The sequence below is a fragment of the Pristiophorus japonicus genome, unplaced genomic scaffold (genome assembly GCF_044704955.1).
Source record: "Pristiophorus japonicus isolate sPriJap1 unplaced genomic scaffold, sPriJap1.hap1 HAP1_SCAFFOLD_484, whole genome shotgun sequence".
NCBI classification, from domain to species: domain Eukaryota; kingdom Metazoa; phylum Chordata; class Chondrichthyes; family Pristiophoridae; genus Pristiophorus; species Pristiophorus japonicus.
Window position 1 is genome coordinate 30,995 of NW_027254389.1, and position 19,006 is coordinate 50,000.

Here is a 19,006-nt window from a genome sequence, read left to right on the forward strand (position 1 = left end):
TTCCGCAACATTGCTTATCGAGCGTTCCAAAAACATCGAAGGGTTTCTCAAACACGAGAGTGCTCCCATAAAAATAACTGGTACAAGCAATATTGAAATTCATTAAAGAAAACGCGAGGTGCTGTGAGCATGGAGTCGATATCGAGATATGTCTTGCTGTTTCTTGGTCCTCATCATCTCGTTCAAAGGCGAGTGATCGTGGTGGCTGTGTAGTAGTGTGCGTTTGAGTGCCTCTCGCTGCCCACGATTCTTCCAACGATTGTCCCCCGCCGGCCCACCAAACCCTTCCGTCCGCAGAAACCCGCGGAAAATCCCGCGCGTGTCTTGAAACGAAATTAACAATGTGCTGGTGGTGGGGGGCCGGGGGGGGGGGGGAGTTGAGGGAGGATTTTGTTCCCCGCACCTTGTGCAAGCGAGGGGGAGTTCGGTGGGGCCAGAATATCTTTGTCGAGCCAACGGATCGATGGGACCTCCGCGGGACCGAGTTGAACGAGCGTTGAGCCTGCAGTTAGGCTTCTTGCAATCGATGCTATTGGAGAAGCTTGGGTACACGAGGCTGCCCACAGCTGACGCCCCCCGCCCCGCCCCTCCACCCAATTTGATGCTGTTTGTCGGGCGATGGTGCGGGCGAGGTGGCCCAACCGAACTGAACTCCGTCAAGGGCACTCGTTTTTGCTGCGAGGGCGGAGGGGCTGAATTCTGGGACGAGAAGATCCCCAATCGCCGAGGTGTCCCCTCGCCAATGCACTATCCCCGTCCCCCTGTGAGGCATCACTTTCTCCCTGAGGGAGGGGGGACGGAGAGACACCAGGCGGTCTACAGATATCTCCCTGAGGGAGAGGGGACTGAGAGACACCAGTCAGTGTACAGATATCTCCCTGAGGGAGAGGGGACTGAGAGACACCAGTCAGTGTACAGATATCTCCCTGAGGGAGAGGGGACTGAGAGACACCAGTCAGTGTACAGATATCTCCCTGAGGGGGAGGGACGGAGAGACACCAGTCAGTGTACAGATATCTCCCTGAGGGAGAGGGGACTGAGAGACACCAGTCAGTGTACAGATATCTCCCTGAGGGAGAAGGTTTGAGAGCCACAAGTCAGTGTACAGATATCTCCCTGAGGTGGAGGGACTGAGAGACACCAGTCAGTATACAGAAAACACCAATCAGTGTACAGATATCTCCCCGAGGGAGAGGAACTGAGAGACACCAGTCAGTGTACAGATATCTCCTTGAGGGAGAGGAACTGAGAGACACCAGTCAGTATACAGATATCTCCCTGAGGGAGAGAGGGACTGAGAGACACCAATCAGTGTACAGATATCTCCCCGAGGGAGAGGAACTGAGAGACACCAGTCAGTATACAGATATCTCCCTGAGGGAGAGAGGGACTGAGAGACACCAGTCAGTGTACAGATATCTCCTTGAGGGAGAGGGACTGAGAGACACCAGTCAGTGTACAGATATCTCCCTGAGGGAGAGGGGACTGAGAGTCACCAGTCAGTGTACAGATATCTCCCTGAAGGAGAGGGACTGAGAGACACCAGTCAGTGTACAGATATCTCCCTGAGGGAGAGGGGACTGAGAGACACCAGTCAGTGTACAGATATCTCCCTGAGAGAAAGGGACTGAGAGACACCAGTCAGTGTACAGATATCTCCCTGAGGGAGAGGGACTGAGAGACACCAGTCAGTGTACAGATATCTCCCTGAGCTAGAGGGACTGAGAGACACCAGTCAGTGTACAGATATCTCCCTGAGGGTGAGGGACTGAGAGACACCAGTCAGTGTACAGATATCTCCCTGAGGGAGAGGGACTGAGATACACCAGTCAGTGTACAGATATCTCCCTGAGGGAAAGGGACTGAGAGACACCAGTCAGTTTACAGATATCTCCCTGAGAGAGAGGGACTGAGAGACACCAGTCAGTGTACAGATATCTCCCTGAGGGAGAAGGACTGAGAGACACCAGTCAGTGTACAGATATCTCCCTGAGGGAGAGGGATTGAGAAACACCAGTCAGTGTACAGATATCTCCCTGAGGGAGAGGGGACTGAGAGACACCAGTCAGTGTACAGATATCTCCCTGAGGGAGAGGGACTGAGAGACACCAGTCAGTGTACAGATATCTCCCTGAGGGAGAGGGGACTGAGAGACACCAGTCAGTGTACAGATATCTCCCTGAGGGAGAGGGACTGAGAGACACCAGTCAGTGTACAGATATCTCCCTGAGGGAGAAGGTTTGAGAGCCACCAGTCAGTGTACAGATATATCGCTGAGGCGGAGGGACTGAGAGACACCAGTCAGTATACAGATATCTCCCTGAGGGAGAGAGAGGGGACTGAGAGACACCAGTCAGTGTACAGATATCTCCCTGAGGGAGAGGGGGCTGAGAGACACCAGTCAGTGTACAGATATCTCCCTAAGGGAGAGGGGACTGAGAGACACCAGTCAGTGTCCAGATATCTCCCTGAGGGACTGAGAGACACCGGTCAGCATACAGATATCTCCCTGAGGGAGAGGGACTGAGAGACACCAGTCAGTGTACAGATATCTCCCTGCGGGAGAGGGGACGGAGTGATACCAGTCAGTGTACAGATATCTCCGTGAGGGAGAGGGACTGAGAGACACCAGTCAGTGTACAGATATCTCCCTGAGGGAGAGAGGCTGAGAGACACATGTCAGTGTACAGATATCTCCCTGAGGGAGAGGGACTGAGAGACACCAGTCAGTGTACAGATATCTCCCTGAGAGAAAGGGACTGAGAGACACCAGTCAGTGTACAGTTATCTCCCTGAGGGAGAGGGACTGAGAGACACCAGTCAGTGTACAGATATCTCGCTGAGGGAGAAGGACTGACAGACACCAGTCAGTTTACAGATATCTCCCTGAGGCTGAGGGACTGAGAGACACCAGTCAGTGTACAGATATCTCCCTGAAGGAGAAGGTTTGAGAGCCACCAGTCAGTGTACAGATATCTCCCTGAGGGAGAGGGGACTGATAGACACCAGTCAGTGTACAGATATCTCCCTGAGTGAGAGGGACTGAGAGACACCAGTCAGTGTACAGATATCTCCCTGAGGGAGAGGGACTGAGAGACACCAGTCAGTGTACAGATATCTCCCTGAGGGAGAGGGACTGATAGACACCAGTCAGTGTACAGATATCTCCCTGAGGTACTGAGAGACACCAGTCGTTGTACAGATATCTCCATGAGGGAGAGAGAGGGGACTGAGAGACACCAGTCAGTGTACAGATATCTCTCTGAGGGAGAGGGGACTGAGAGACACCAGTCAGTGTACAGATATCTCCCTGAGGGAGAGGGGACGGAGAGACACCAGTCAGTTTACAGATATCTCCCTGAGGGAGAGGGACTGAGAGACACGAGTCAGTGTACAGATATCTCCCTGAGGGAGAGGGACTGAGAGACACCAGTCAGTTTACAGATATCTCCCTGAGGGAGAGGGGACGGAGAGACACCAGTCAGTGCACAGATATCTCCCTGAGGGACTGAGAGACACCAGTCAGTGTACAGATATCTCCCTGAGGGAGAGGGGCTGCGAGACACCAGTCAATGTACAGATATCTGCCTGAGGGAGAGGGACTGAGAGACATCAGTCAGTGTGCAAATATCTCCCTGAGGGAGAGAGAGGGGACTGAGAGACACCAGTCAGTGTACAGATATCTCCCTGAGAGAAAGGGACTGAGAGACACATGTCAGTGTACAGATATCTCCCTGAGGGAGAGGGACTGAGAGACACCAGTCAGAGTACAGATATCTCCCTGAGCTAGAGGGACTGAGAGACACCAGTCAGTGTACAGATATCTCCCTGAGGGTGAGGGACTGAGAGACACCAGTCAGTGTACAGATATCTCCCTGAGGGAGAGGGGACTGAGAGACACCAGTCAGTGTACAGATATCTCCCTGAGTGAGAGGGACTGAGAGACACCAGTCAGTGTACAGATATCTCCCTGAGGAAGAGGGACTGAGAGACACCAGTCAGTGTACAGATATCTCCCTGAGGGAAAGGGACTGAGAGACACCAGTCAGTTTACAGATATCTCCCTGAGAGAGAGGGACTGAGAGACACCAGTCAGTGTACAGATATCTCCCTGAGGGAGAGGGACTGAGAGACACCAGTCAGTGTACAGATATCTCCCTGAGGGAGAGGGATTGAGAAACACCAGTTAGTGTACAGATATCTCCCTGAGGGAGAGGGGACTGAGAGACACCAGTCAGTTTACAGATATCTCCCTGAGGGAGAGGGGACGGAGAGACACCAGTCAGTGCACAGATATCTCCCTGAGGGACTGAGAGACACCAGTCAGTGTACAGATTTCTCCCTGAGGGAGAGGGGCTGCGAGACACCAGTCAATGTACAGATATCTGCCTGAGGGAGAGGGACTGAGAGACATCAGTCAGTGTACAAATATCTCCCTGAAGGAGAGGGACTGAGAGTCACCAGTCAGTGTACAGATATCTCCCTGAGGGAGAGAGAGGGGACTGAGAGACACCAGTCAGTGTACAGATATCTCCCTGAAGGAGAGGGACTGAGAGACACCAGTCAGTGTACAGATATCTCCCTGAGGGAGAGAGAGGGGACTGAGAGACACCAGTCAGTGTACAGATATCTCCCTGAGCTAGAGGGACTGAGAGACACCAGTCAGTGTACAGATATCTCTCTCAGGGTGAGGGACTGAGAGACACCAGTCAGTGTACAGATATCTCCCTGAGGGAGAGGGGACTGAGAGACAGCAGTCAGTGTACAGATATCTCCCTGAGTGAGAGGGACTGAGAGACACCAGTCAGTGTACAGATATCTCCCTGAGGGAGAGGGACTGAGAGACACCAGTCAGTGTACAGATATCTCCCTGAGGGAAAGGGACTGAGAGACACCAGTCAGTTTACAGATATCTCCCTGAGAGAGAGGGACTAAGAGACACCAGTCAGTGTACAGATATCTCCCTGAGGGAGAAGGACTGAGAGACACCAGTCAGTGTACAGATATCTCCCTGAGAGAAAGGGACTGAGAGACACATGTCAGTGTACAGATATCTCCCTGAGGGAGAGGGACTGAGAGACACCAGTCAGAGTACAAATATATCCCTGAGCTAGAGGGACTGAGAGACACCAGTCAGTGTACAGATATCTCCCTGAGGGTGAGGGACTGAGAGACACCAGTCAGTGTACAGATATCTCCCTGAGGGAGAGGGGACTGAGAGACACCAGTCAGTGTACAGATATCTCCCTGAGTGAGAGGGACTGAGAGACACCAGTCAGTGTACAGATATCTCCCTGAGGAAGAGGGACTGAGAGACACCAGTCAGTGTACAGATATCTCCCTGAGGGAAAGGGACTGAGAGACACCAGTCAGTTTACAGATATCTCCCTGAGAGAGAGGGACTGAGAGACACCAGTCAGTGTACAGATATCTCCCTGAGGGAGAGGGACTGAGAGACACCAGTCAGTGTACAGATATCTCCCTGAGGGAGAGGGATTGAGAAACACCAGTCAGTGTACAGATATCTCCCTGAGGGAGAGGGGACTGAGAGACACCAGTCAGTGTACAGATATCTCCCTGAGGGTGAGGGACTGAGAGACACCAGTCAGTGTACAGATATCTCCCTGAGGGAGAGGGGACTGAGAGACACCAGTCAGTGTACAGATATCTCCCTGAGTGAGAGGGACTGAGAGACACCAGTCAGTGTACAGATATCTCCCTGAGGAAGAGGGACTGAGAGACACCAGTCAGTGTACAGATATCTCCCTGAGGGAAAGGGACTGAGAGACACCAGTCAGTTTACAGATATCTCCCTGAGAGAGAGGGACTGAGAGACACCAGTCAGTGTACAGATATCTCCCTGAGGGAGAGGGACTGAGAGACACCAGTCAGTGTACAGATATCTCCCTGAGGGAGAGGGATTGAGAAACACCAGTCAGTGTACAGATATCTCCCTGAGGGAGAGGGGACGGAGAGACACCAGTCAGTGCACAGATATCTCCCTGAGGGACTGAGAGACACCAGTCAGTGTACAGATTTCTCCCTGAGGGAGAGGGGCTGCGAGACACCAGTCAATGTACAGATATCTGCCTGAGGGAGAGGGACTGAGAGACATCAGTCAGTGTACAAATATCTCCCTGAAGGAGAGGGACTGAGAGACACCAGTCAGTGTACAGATATCTCCCTGAGGGAGAGAGAGGGGACTGAGAGACACCAGTCAGTGTACAGATATCTCCCTGAGAGAAAGGGACTGAGAGACACCAGTCAGTGTACAGATATCTCCCTGAAGGAGAGGGACTGAGAGACACCAGTCAGTGTACAGATATCTCCCTGAGGGAGAGAGAGGGGACTGAGAGACACCAGTCAGTGTACAGATATCTCCCTGAGCTAGAGGGACTGAGAGACACCAGTCAGTGTACAGATATCTCCCTCAGGGTGAGGGACTGAGAGACACCAGTCAGTGTACAGATATCTCCCTGAGGGAGAGGGGACTGAGAGACAGCAGTCAGTGTACAGATATCTCCCTGAGTGAGAGGGACTGAGAGACACCAGTCAGTGTACAGATATCTCCCTGAGGGAGAGGGACTGAGAGACACCAGTCAGTGTACAGATATCTCCCTGAGGGAAAGGGACTGAGAGACACCAGTCAGTGTACAGATATCTCCCTGAGGGAGAGGGATTGAGAAACACCAGTCAGTGTACAGATATCTCCCTGAGGGAGAGAGGACTGAGAGACACCAGTCAGTGTACAGATATCTCCCTGAGGGAGACGGGACTGAGAGACACCAGTCAGTGTACAGATATCTCCCTGAGGGAGAGGGACTGAGAGACACCAGTCAGTGTACAGATATCTCCCTGAGGGAGAGCGATTGAGAGACACCAGTCAGTGTACAGATATCTCCCTGAGGGAGAGGGACTGAGATACACCAGTCAGTGTACAGATATCTCCCTGAGGGAGAAGGTTTGAGAGCCACCAGTCAGTGTACAGATATATCCCTGAGGCGGAGGGACTGAGAGACACCAGTCAGTATACAGATATCTCCCTGAGGGACTGAGAGACACCGGTCAGCGTACAGATATCTCCCTGAGGGAGAGGGACTGAGAGACACCAGTCAGTGTACAGATATCTCCCTGCGGGAGAGGGGACGGAGTGATACCAGTCAGTGTACAGATATCTCCGTGAGGGAGAGGGACTGAGAGACACCAGTCAGTGTACAGATATCTCCCTGAGGGAGAGAGGCTGAGAGACACATGTCAGTGTGCAGATATCGCCCTGAGGGAGAGGACTGAGAGACACCAGTCAGTGTACAGATATCTCCCTGAGAGAAAGGGACTGATAGACACCAGTCAGTGTACAGTTATCTCCCTGAGGGAGAGGGACTGAGAGACACCAGTCAGTGTACAGATATCTCGCTGAGGGAGAGGGACTGACAGACACCAGTCAGTTTACAGATATCTCCCTGAGGCTGAGGGACTGAGAGACACCAGTCAGTGTACAGATATCTCCCTGAAGGAGAAGGTTTGAGAGCCACCAGTCAGTATACAGATATCTCCCTGAGGGAGAGGGGACTGAGAGACACCAGTCAGTGTACAGATATCTCCCTGAGGGAGAGGGACTGAGAGACACCAGTCAGTGTACAGATATCTCCCTGAGGGACTGAGAGACACCAGTCGTTGTACAGATATCTCCATGAGGGAGAGAGAGGGGACTGAGAGACACCAGTCAGTGTACAGATATCTCCCTGAGAGAAAGGGACTGAGAGACACCAGTCAGTGTACAGATATCTCCCTGAGGGTGAGGGACTGAGAGACACCAGTCAGTGTACAGATATCTCCCTGAGGGTGAGGGACTGAGAGACACCAGTCAGTGTACAGATATCTCCCTGAGGGAGAGGGGACTGAGAGACACCAGTGTACAGATATCTCCCTGAGTGAGAGGGACTGAGAGACACCAGTCAGTGTACAGATATCTCCCTGAGGGAGAGGGACTGAGAGACACCAGTCAGTGTACAGATATCTCCCTGAGGGAGAGGGACTGAGAGACACCAGTCAGTGTACAGATATCTCCCTGAGAGAAAGGGACTGAGAGACACCAGTAAGTGTACAGATATCTCCCTGAGGGAGAGAGGGACTGAGAGACACCAGTCAGTGTACAGATATCTCCCTGAGGGAGAGAGGGACTGAGAGACACCAGTCAGTGTACAGATATCTCCCTGAGGGAGAGAGGACTGAGACACAGTAGTGGGAGCTGGTGAGCGTTGCCTATGTGGGAAGATACGTTTACAGCTCAACATTCAGCCACTGCACCTCGCATGTCAAACCCCATCATCTCGAATACCCAGGGCACAGAATGAATGTCGGTAGTTTCATTCCATCCGCCAATTTGTGCTTGGATATTGGCCAGCCAATAAGGCGATGTAGCGATTAACAAAACGTCGGGGGATATGTCCTCAAAGAGCTGGAAGGTGGGAACAGGCTGGATGGCAGGGGCACCTGATGGGCCGATTGGGATCTTCCCATGCCGCTAGGGTCTTGCGGTTTAATTCCTGTTTATTTTCTGCTGCGGAGAGGAGCGGGGGTTGGCCGGGCACGGTGGAGAACATCGCAGCGGCCGTTAATTGTCCCAAAAACGCAACCGCCGTGATCAGACAAACCCCCCCCCCCCCACTCCCCACCGGCGATTCTCCCCGATAGAGACCCCCCCAAACACAGACAAGCAATGGTCCAGGAACAACGGGCGATACCAACGGCGAGCGAGCCGTGTGCGTGGGTCAGAATTGTCCGCAAATGTCTCGCCTGCGCCCTCGTGCGCTGGGAACAAGTGTCGGCCGTCCGTGTCCACGGCAGTCCGCCCGAAGCTGTTCAGCGGAGGTTCCTCCCAAGCCGCGACAAGGCTGTTGGAAGATACGGCCAGAGCGGGTCTCGTTGCATTGCCTCCATCCCTTGCACGGGCCGCAAAGTGTCCGTGTAACCTTCGTCGCCACCAAACAGCAACCCCAGTTCCCCAAACCCCCTGCCACTCCCCCCCCCCCCCGACAAAAAAGCACAACGATACAGGGAGGTGCATTACTCCTGGGGGATCGGGTCAGGGAAGTGGAGTTGAGCTCGAAGATCAGCCGGGATCTCATTAAATGGCGGAGCAGGCTCGAGGGGCCGAATGGCCGACTCCTGCTCCACATTGTCATCTTCCTCGGCTTCCTATCCCCTCCAATGGTCCCGGGCCGCCTCGAACGGGATGTCTACCGACACGTGGATGTGATGCGGTGCGCAGTAAGGTGGCTTTGGGTCTGCCCCACCCTTTCCCCGCCCCTCCCTACCCTGTCCCCCTCCGTCCCCTGCTCTCCCCCCATCCCCCTCCGACCCCTTCCCTCCCCCTGTCCACCTCCCTCCCCTCCTCTCCCACCTACCCCTCCCTCCCCTCCTCTCACCTGTCCTCTTCCCTCCCCTCCCCTCATCCCCCTCCCCCACCCACCCCTCCTCTCACCCATCCCCCTTCCCTCCCCTCGTCCCCCTCCTCTCCCACCCATCCCTCCCTCCCCTCCTCTCACCCGTCCCCCTTCCCTCCCCTCCTCTCCCCTCATCCCCCTCCCCCACCCACCCCTCCCTCCCCTCCTCTCACCCGTCCCCCTTCCCTCCCCTCATCCCCCTCCTCTCCCACCCATCCCTCCCTCCCCTCCTCTCACCCGTCCCCCTTCCCTCCCCTCGTCCCACTCCTCCTCCTCTCCCAAAACACCCATCCTTCCCTCCCCTCCTCTCCTCTCGTCCCCCTCTCCCCCTCCTCTCCCCTCGTCCCCCTCCCCCTCCTCTCCCACCCACCCCGCCCTCCCCTCCTCTCACCCGTCCCCTTCCCTCTCCTCCTCCTCTCCCCTCATCCCCCTCCCCCTCCTCTCCCACCCATCCTTCCCTCCCCTCCTCTCCCCTTGTCCCCCTCTCCCCCTCCTCTCCCACCCACCCCGCCCTCCCCTCCTCTCACCCGTCCCCTTCCCTCTCCTCCTCCTCTCCCCTCATCCCCCTCCCCCTCCTCTCCCACCCATCCTTCCCTCCCCTCCTCTCCCCTTGTCCCCCTCCTCTCCCACCCACCCCTCCCTCCTCCCCTCCTCTCACCCATTCCCCTTCCCTCCCCTCTTCTCCCCTCGTCCCTCTCCCACCCTCCCCTCCCTCCTCCCCTCCTCTCTCCCCGTTCCCCCCCGCCCCCCCCCCCCCAGTTCCCTCCCTTTCCCTGGCTCCAGCCGGGAAAAAAAAAACCACACACACGGTTCCCCCCCACTAGAGCGAGGTCTCCACGCTGTGAAGTGGGCTGCCGCGTACGGCCAAGCGCCCGCCGTCCGCCGTCAGGAGGACGTCCCTGTCGATGGCGTTGTTGTTGTTCTTGTTGGGGGAGGGGGGCGGGCTGGGGGTTCGGCCTTTGCCCGGCACGTAGGCCCCCTCTTCCTCGGCGTCGGTGTCGTCGATGAGGGGGATGTTGGGCTGCGAGCCGGAGATGAGGAACTCGGGGTGGGTCATGAAGTTGTGGATTGATGGCCGGGAGTCCGGCTTCTCCAAGCCTTCGTACAGCGAGCTACGAAATGCTTTCACCACTCTGAGCTGGTGGGGGGTGGAGGGAGGGGGGGGAGGGAGGGGGGGGTCGGGGAGGTGAGGGGTGGGGGGGGGAGGGTCACAGAGGGAAGAGGGGGGGGGTGAAGGGCCAGAGGAAGAGGGGTGGGCAGAGGAGGAAGAAGAGAAGACAAGTTAGACATACGAGGGAGAGCACGAGCGAGTGAGTTCGAAAGCGGAGAGAGTCGATGAGAGCGGAACAGGAGTGATGGCAACTTTGCGGTTGAAAAAACGAAGGTGAATTTATGCCCGGCGATCAGTAACTAGTTGCCGCAGGGATCAGTGCTGGGGCCCCAACTATTTACAATCTATATTAACGACTCGGAAGAAGGGACCGAGTGTAACGTAGACAAGTTTGCTGACGATACAAAGATGGGAGGAAAAGCAATGTGTGAGGAGGACACACAAAATCTGCAAAAGGACACAGACAGGCTCAGTGAGTGGGCAAAAATTTGTCAGATGGAGTATAATGTGGGAAAGTGTGAGGTCATGCACTTTGGCAGAAAAAAAAATCAACGGGCAAGTTATTATTTAAATGGAGAAAGATTGCAAAGTGCCGCAGTACAGCGGGACCTGGGGGTTACTTGTGCATGAAACACAAAAGGTTAGTATGCAGGTACAGCAAGTGATCAGGAAGGCCAATGGTATCTTGGCCTTTATTGCAAAGGGGATGGAGTATAAAAGCAGGGAAGTCTTGCTCCAGTTATACAGGGTATTGGTGAGGCCACACCTGGAGTTCTGCGTGCAGTTTTGGTCTCCGTATTTACGAAAGGATACACTTGCTTTGGAGGCAGTTCAGAGAAGGTTCACTCGGTTGATTCCGGGGATGAGGGGGTTGTCCTATGAGGAAAGGTTGAGGAGGTTGGGCCTCTACTCATTGGAGTTCAGAAGAATGAGAGGTGATCTTATCGAGACGTATAAGATTATGAGGGGGGCTCGACAAGGTGGATGCAGAGAGGATGTTCCCACTGATGGGGGAGACTAGAACTAGGGGGCATGGTCTTAGAATAAGGGGCCGCCCATTTAAAACTGAGATGAGGAGGAATTTCTTCTCTCAGAGGGTTGTAAATCTGTGGAATTCGCTGCCTCAGAGAGCTGTGGAAGCCGGGACATTGAATATATTTAAGACAGAGATAGACAGTTTCTTAACCGATAAGGGGGCGGGCAGGGAAGTGGAGCTGAGTCCATGATCGGATCAGCCATGATCGTATTAAATGGCGGAGCAGGCTCGAGGGGCCGAATGGCCGACTCCTGCTCCTATTTCTGATGTAAATGGAGTTAGATTCCCCTGGCCACCCACTGCCCACCCCCCCCGCTCGCTGAGAGAGGCCAATTGAGCAGGACTGAACCACCGGCGAGCAAACGAAAGGAACAGAGAAAGCAAAGACTCCCGAATAACGCGTCGCTCGATCCGCCCAGCATGTTCACGGTCAAGTCTGCAGAAGGAACCAAGGCAGAAACAGAAGCAAGGAGGCCATGGAGTGTGCGAATGGAGGTTAGCCCAGCATTAGGAGCAACTGAATGAGATACGCAAGTGAGGGGTGAAAGGTGACTGGTCATGCTGCAAGAGACAGAGGTCAAAGGTGACGTTTCAGACCAGTTGATGGCTTTGAGGAAAAAAAATCAGAACGGAAAACCACACAGCATCATGGTAACGCTCCCCCATCGCGTGCCCCCCCCCCCCCGTACAAAACCCCACATGCAAGCGTGCTGCGTCAGAACCATTCGAGTATAAGTCCGGGAGCCAGGGTGCGGAGTGCGGGGTAGGGGATGTGTTGGGCTTCTCGAACCGGTGCTTCCTCCCAGAGCACGTGGGAGATCCGCGGGGAGACCCCGGAGGAGGGGTGTTGGGGGGGGAAATCCGCCACAAAGGTCAAGTGACAAGGCTAGGTGTGCCGTCGTTGGGCACCCGCCCAGCTACACGGCCCCACGGACAATTCCCTCCCCACGGACACTCTGACCACCCAGATACTCGGCCCCACGGACAATTCCCTCCCCACGGACACTCTGACCGCCCAGCTACACGGCCCCACGGACAATTCCCTCCCCACGGACACTCTGACCACCCAGATACTCGGCCCCACGGACAATTCCCTCCCCACGGACACTCTGACCACCCAGATACTCGGCCCCACAGACAATTCCCTCCCCACGGACACTCTGACCACCCAGATACTCGGCCCCACGGACAATTCCCTCCCCACGGACACTCTGACCACCCAGATACTCGGCCCCACGGACAATTCCCTCCCCACGGACACTCTGACCACCCAGAAACACGGCCCCACTGACGACCAGGCAGGCCAATGGAATCGTGGCCTTTATTGCAAAGGGGATGGAGTCTTGCTCCAGTTATACAGGGTATTGGTGAGGCCACACCTGGAGTACTGCGTGCAGTTTTGGTCTCCGTATTTACGAAAGGATACACTTGCTTTGGAGGCAGTTCAGAGAAGGTTCACTCGGTTGATTCCGGGGATGAGGGGGTTGTCCTATGAGGAAAGGTTGAGGAGGTTGGGCCTCTACTCATTGGGATTCAGAAGAATGAGAGGTGATCTTATCGAAACGTATAAGATTATGAGGGGGCTCGACAAGGTGGATGCAGAGAGGATGTTCCCACTGATGGGGGAGACTAGAACTAGGGGGCACGGTCTTAGAATAAGGGGCCGCCCATTTAAAACTGAGATGAGGAAGAATTTCTCCTCTCAGAGGGTTGTAAATCTGTGGAATTCGCTGCCTCAGAGAGCTGTGGAAGCCGGGACATTGAATATATTTAAGACAGAGATAGACAGTTTCTTAACCGATAAGGGGGCGGGCAGGGAAGTGGAGCTGAGTCCATGATCGGATCAGCCATGATGGTATTAAATGGCGGAGCAGACTCGAGGGGCCGAATGGCCGACTCCTGCTCCTATTTCTGATGTTGTTATAATTCTCCCCCGTGGACACCCAGATACATGGCCCACTGACCATTGCCCCCACGGGCACCATAACCACTCCCACAGATCCCTGGCCCAGTGACTAGCCCGGTTATTAGCCCTATCATTAGCCTCGCCGATCTGTTACTCTCTCACCAACCCTATCGCCAGTCCCATTCACACTCTATCTAGACACATCTTTTGTTCCTTTACTTGCCCCGTTACCATCTCCTGTTGCCCCCTCGCCCCATCACCCCTTCTGTCTCTCTAATCTCTCCTGTCTTCCACCCTATCTCAGACCTTCCCTTGTGTTCTCTCCTTCCCTTCTCCCCTTTCACTGTCCCTACACTTGCTTAAAACCCGTGACATCCCTAACTTTTGCCAGTTCTGATGAAGGGCCATCGACCTGAAACGTTAACTCTATTTCTCTCTCCACAGATGCTGCCCGACCCGCTGGAATTTCCAGCATTTTCTGTTTCTGACTTAGACCCAAGAATCTGTCAACCAGTCACGAACCCCCTTACCAAGTTAAAGCACAATTATTTTACTAAATGTCCCATTGCTTCAGGTTTAATAAAAAGGAATTCCCTACTTTATACACTCAACACAAACTCATCATCATCATCAAAGGCAGTCCCTCGAAGCGAGGACGACTTGCTTCCAGGCCGAAAAGGGATGAGTTCACAGGTGTTTCAGTGAAGGACTTAACAACATAAGAAATAGGAGCAGGAGTCGGCCATTCGGCCCCTCGAGCCTGCTCCGCCATTTAATACCATCATGGCTGATCCGATCATGGACTCAGCTCCACTTCCCTGCCCGCCCCCTTATCCCCTTATCGGTTAAGAAACTGTCTATCTCTGTCTTAAATTTATTCAATGTCCCGGCTTCCACAGCGCTCTGAGGCAGCGAATTCCACAGATTTACAACCCTCTGAGAGAAGAAATTCCTCCTCATCTCAGTTTTAAATGGGCGGCCCCTTATTCTAAGACCATGCCCCCTAGTTCCAGTCTCCCCCATCAGTGGAAACATCCTCTCTGCATCCACCTTGTCGAGCCCCCTCATAATCTTATACGTCTCGATAAGATCACCTCTCATTCTTCTGAACTCCAATGAGTAGAGGCCCAACCTCCTCAACCTTTCCTCATAAGTCAACCCCCTCATCCCCGGAATCAACCGAGTGAACCTTCTCTGAACTGCCTCCAAAGCAAGTGTATCCTTTCGTAAATACGGAAACCAAAACTGCACGCAGTACTCCAGGTGTGACCTCACCAATACCCTGTATAACTGGAGCAAGACTTCCTGCTTTTATACTCCATCCCCATTGCAATAAAGGCCAAGATACCATTGGCCTTCCTGATCACTTGCTGTACCTGCATACTAACCTTTTGTGTTTCATGCACAAGTACCCCCAGGTCCCGCTGTACTGCGGCACTTTGCAATCTTTCTCCATTTAAATAATAACTTGCACTTTGATTTTTTTCTGCCAAAGTGCATGACCTCACACTTTCCAACATTATACTCCATCTGACAAATTCTTGCCCACTCACTGAGCCTGTCTGTGTCTTTTTGCAGCCTCTTTATGTCCTCCTCACACATTGCTTTTCCTCCCATCTTTGTATCGTCAGCAAACTTGTCTACGTTACACTCAGTCCCTTCTTCCAAGTCGTTAATATAGATTGTAAATAGTTGGGGTCCCAGCACTGATCCCTGCGGCACCCCACTAGTTACTGATTGCCAACCCAAGAATGAACCATTTATCCCGACTCTCTGTTTTCGGTTTGTCAGCCAATCTTCTATCCATGCTAATATATTACCCCCAACCCCGTGAACTTTTATCTTGTGCAGTAGTCTTCAGTGAGGACCTAATATTCCCGATCCCGAGCTACATCCTGAAGGGCGGGAGATGCCTGTGGGTGGATTTTTTTAACGTGGGGTGACCGTTGTACACCAGCCACCACACGGGGCTTGACAGAGCGAGGTCTTGGTCCAGGGGCAAGGGTTAACCAGGACTACTGGAGACCAGCTCTGCTGCACGGACCCAGTGCGCTCACATATCGCACACAGTGTGGGCTGGGCCCGTGCTGCCCCTGGGCCCCGAATTCGCGCCTCCCCTGGTCCCCGATCACATCCTCTAGACTAATGCACCGACACTATTTGGCTCAACCCCTCCCTGTGGCAGCAAGTTCCACATTCTCACCACTCTCTGGGTAAAGAAGTTTCTCCTGAATTCCCCATTGGATTTATCAGTGACTGTCTGATACTGAAGGCCCCCTGGTTCTGGTCTGCTCCCACAAGGGGGAAACATCTTCTCTACGTCTATCCTCTTGAAACCCCTTCGTAATCGTAAAGACCTCTATCGACTGGATCGACTAGGCTTATATTCACTGGAATTTAAAAGAATGAGAGGGGATCTCATAGAAACATGTAATATTCTGACGGGACTGGACAGGTGAGATGCAGGAAGAATGTTCCCGATGTTGGGGAAGTCCAGAACCAGGGGTCACAGTCTAAGGATAAGGGGTAAGCCATTTAGGACCGAGATGAGGAGAAACTTCTTCACTCAGAGAATTGTGAACCTGTGGAATTCTCTACCACAGAAAGTTGTTGAGGCCCAGTTCGTTGGATATATTCAAAAGGGAGTTAGATGTGGCCCTTACGGCTAAAGGGATCAAGGGGTATGGAGAGAAAGCAGGAAAGGGGTACTGAGGTGAATGATCAGCCATGATCTTATTGAATGGTGGTGCAGGCTCGAAGGGCCGAATGGCCGCCTCCTGCACCTATTTTCTATGTTTCTATTGGCTCGCCCCCCCCCCCCCCCCAGCCTTCTCATTTCTAGAGAAATGAGCCCCAAACTGTTCAGCCTTTTGTGATGAAACATAGAAACATAGACAATAGGAGCAGGAGTCGGCCATTCGGCCCCTCGAGCCTGCTCCATTCAGTATGACCATGGCTGATCCTCTATCCCAACACCATGTTCCCGCTTTCTCCCCATACCCCTTGATGCCTTTTGTGTCTAGAAATCGATCTATCTCCCTCTTAAATATATTCAGTGACTTGGCCTCCACAGCATTCTGTGGTAGAGAATTCCACAGGTTCACCCTCGGAGTGAAAACATTTCTCCTCATCTCACTCCTAAATTTCCTACCCCGTATCCTGAGACTGTGACCCCTTGTTCTAGACTTCCCAGCCCCGGGGAAACATCCTCCCCGCATCCAGTCTGTCCAACCCCGTCAGAATTTTATACCTTTCGATGAGATCCCCTCTCATTCTTCTAAACTCCAGTGAATACAGGCCCAGTCGACCCAATCTCTCCTCATACATAAGAAGATCAGAACTAGGAGCAGGAGTCGGCCATTCGGCCCCTCGAGCCTGCTCCGCCATTTAATACTATTATGGCTGATCCGATCATGGACTCAGCTCCACTTCCCTGCCCGTCCCCTTATCCCCTTATCGGTTAAGAAACTGTCTATCTCTGTCTTAAATATATTCAATGTCCCAGCTTCCACAGCTCTCTGAGGCAGAGAATTCCACAGATTTACAACCCTCTGAGAGAAGAAATTCCTCCTCATCTCAGTTTTAAATGGGAGGCCCCTTATTCTAAGACCGTGCCCCCTAGTTCTAGTCTCCCCCATCAGTGGGAACATCCTCTCTGCATCCACCTTGTCGAGCCCCCTCAGTATCTGATACGTTTCCATAAGATCACCTCTCATTCTTCTGAACTCCAATGAGTAGAGGCCCAACCTACTCAACCTTTCCTCATAAGTCAACCCCCTCATCCCCGGAATCAACCGAGTGAACCTTCTCTGCACTGCCTCCAAAGCAAGTGTATCCTTTCGTAAATACGGAAACCAAAACTGCACGCAGTACTCCAGGTGTGGTCTGCCATCGCCAGGAATCAGTCTGGTGAACCTTCGCTGCACTCCCTGGGTAGATAATCACCTCAATTAAATCGCACCCAATCTTCTGCATTGGAAGACAACTGTTGAACATTGACCCCTGTGGCAGTACCCCAGGCCCAGTGGGGGTCGGGGGTGCAGGGTGAAGGGTCATCGGCCAGGTCTGAACAAGGGGGCAACCTCGAGCGACCCTCTTGTCACTTGACCTTTGCAGAGGAACTAACGAGCAATGGCGGTGGGGGTGACGGTGGGGGGGGGGGTGGGTGGGGGTGGGGGGGGCAAGGTTTTTAGCCAGCAGGTCAATGATGGCGAGAGAACGGAACTAAAAGCAACAAATAACCATCGGTCAAAATCGTTCCATGGCGGGATAACGCGCGGTACCTAAAGGGGACACCCGCCCGTCCCCCCCGCACAAAACCGGGTCGACGTGTGAGGAGGCTTGTAACTTTCGGCGCCGTCGAGCAGCGACGTGCGTGTCGCTCCCCCCGGCTTTTCTTCTCGGTCTCGCCCGCTCGCCTCAGCCGAGGCCTGCTGGACAGCAGCGAGAGTACCTCGACGTCCGAAGGCGATGATCCATTTCCCCCTCCCTCCCCGCCCCCATCGCCCCCTACCCCTTCCAACACACAACGTCGCCCCGGCTTTTTGGGGGACGTGGGCGGAGGAGCCTTTAAGAATGTCGCCTCGTTATCCGCACAAACGCCGCGGGGCCCTCGATAAGATCGACCCAGGGTGGGCCGCTGCTCCGCCAACAATGGACCTTTTTTTTTTGCGTCAGGCGGGAAAGCCAAATGGCGCACAGGAAGCTCCCACAAGCGGCAGCAATGCGATAAATGTTTTTTTTTGTAAGTGATGTGTGGGGTGGGGGGGTTGCCAGATGAAATATTGGGGCCCCCGTACACCGGGGAGAGCTGCTGGCCCCCCGCCCCCGCTCTGCTCTTCGTCCAATGGCGTGCCGCGAGTATCTTTTACTCCCGCCCGAGAGGGCAGACGGACCTCAGGATTAAGGCCTCACCCCGGGAGACAGCACTGCTGCATCGGCACTGGGCTGGAGTGGCAGCCTTGGATTACAGGGCTCATTGGTTACGGAGTCGGCAGGGCAGGGGGCGGGCACGCGAGTCCTGCCTGAGACACAGGTTGATAAGTTGAACACTGAGCAAAGGTTTGCTGTGTCCTGTGCACCGAGAAACCCCATCACCGACTGGAGGTCTGAGGACTCGGGGGGGTTGGGGGCTGGCAGGGGCAAGCGATTACTCCCTGAGTAGATCTTATGCGGGCTGAACTAATGCAAGCATACATATCGGAAGCAGGGTCCATTCCACGCTCCGCGGCACGACTTGTGCAGCGAGATGACCAGCACCATGCCCAAGGTTGTGAGTTGCACACTGGCGCTTTGGGGCAATGGCGGTGTGAACTCAGGCGATGATGCATGGTTTAGTCTGTCGTTGGAGGGACATACAATGTTACAGCACAGAAAACACGCCGTTCCCCACTTTCTCCAGTGTCCTGGCATCCTGTTATTAAAATAAAATGGAGAGCAGAACAGTGCACAACACTCCCAGTGTGATATGACCAGAACTGTGCACGGTGCTCCCAGTGTGATATGAC

At 53.9% G+C, this 19,006-nt stretch overlaps 1 protein-coding gene across 1 annotated transcript in view; it reads right to left on the reverse strand.

Moving 5' to 3' along the window:
* Positions 1-10,266: 10,266 nt before the first annotated feature.
* LOC139253260 (plasma membrane calcium-transporting ATPase 3-like) overlaps positions 10,267-19,006 on the reverse strand; it is a 144,689-nt gene continuing 135,949 nt past the window's right edge. Inside the window, 1 exon segment of the mRNA XM_070873472.1 lies at positions 10,267-10,584. Coding sequence (XP_070729573.1) covers positions 10,267-10,584 — 318 coding nt within the window.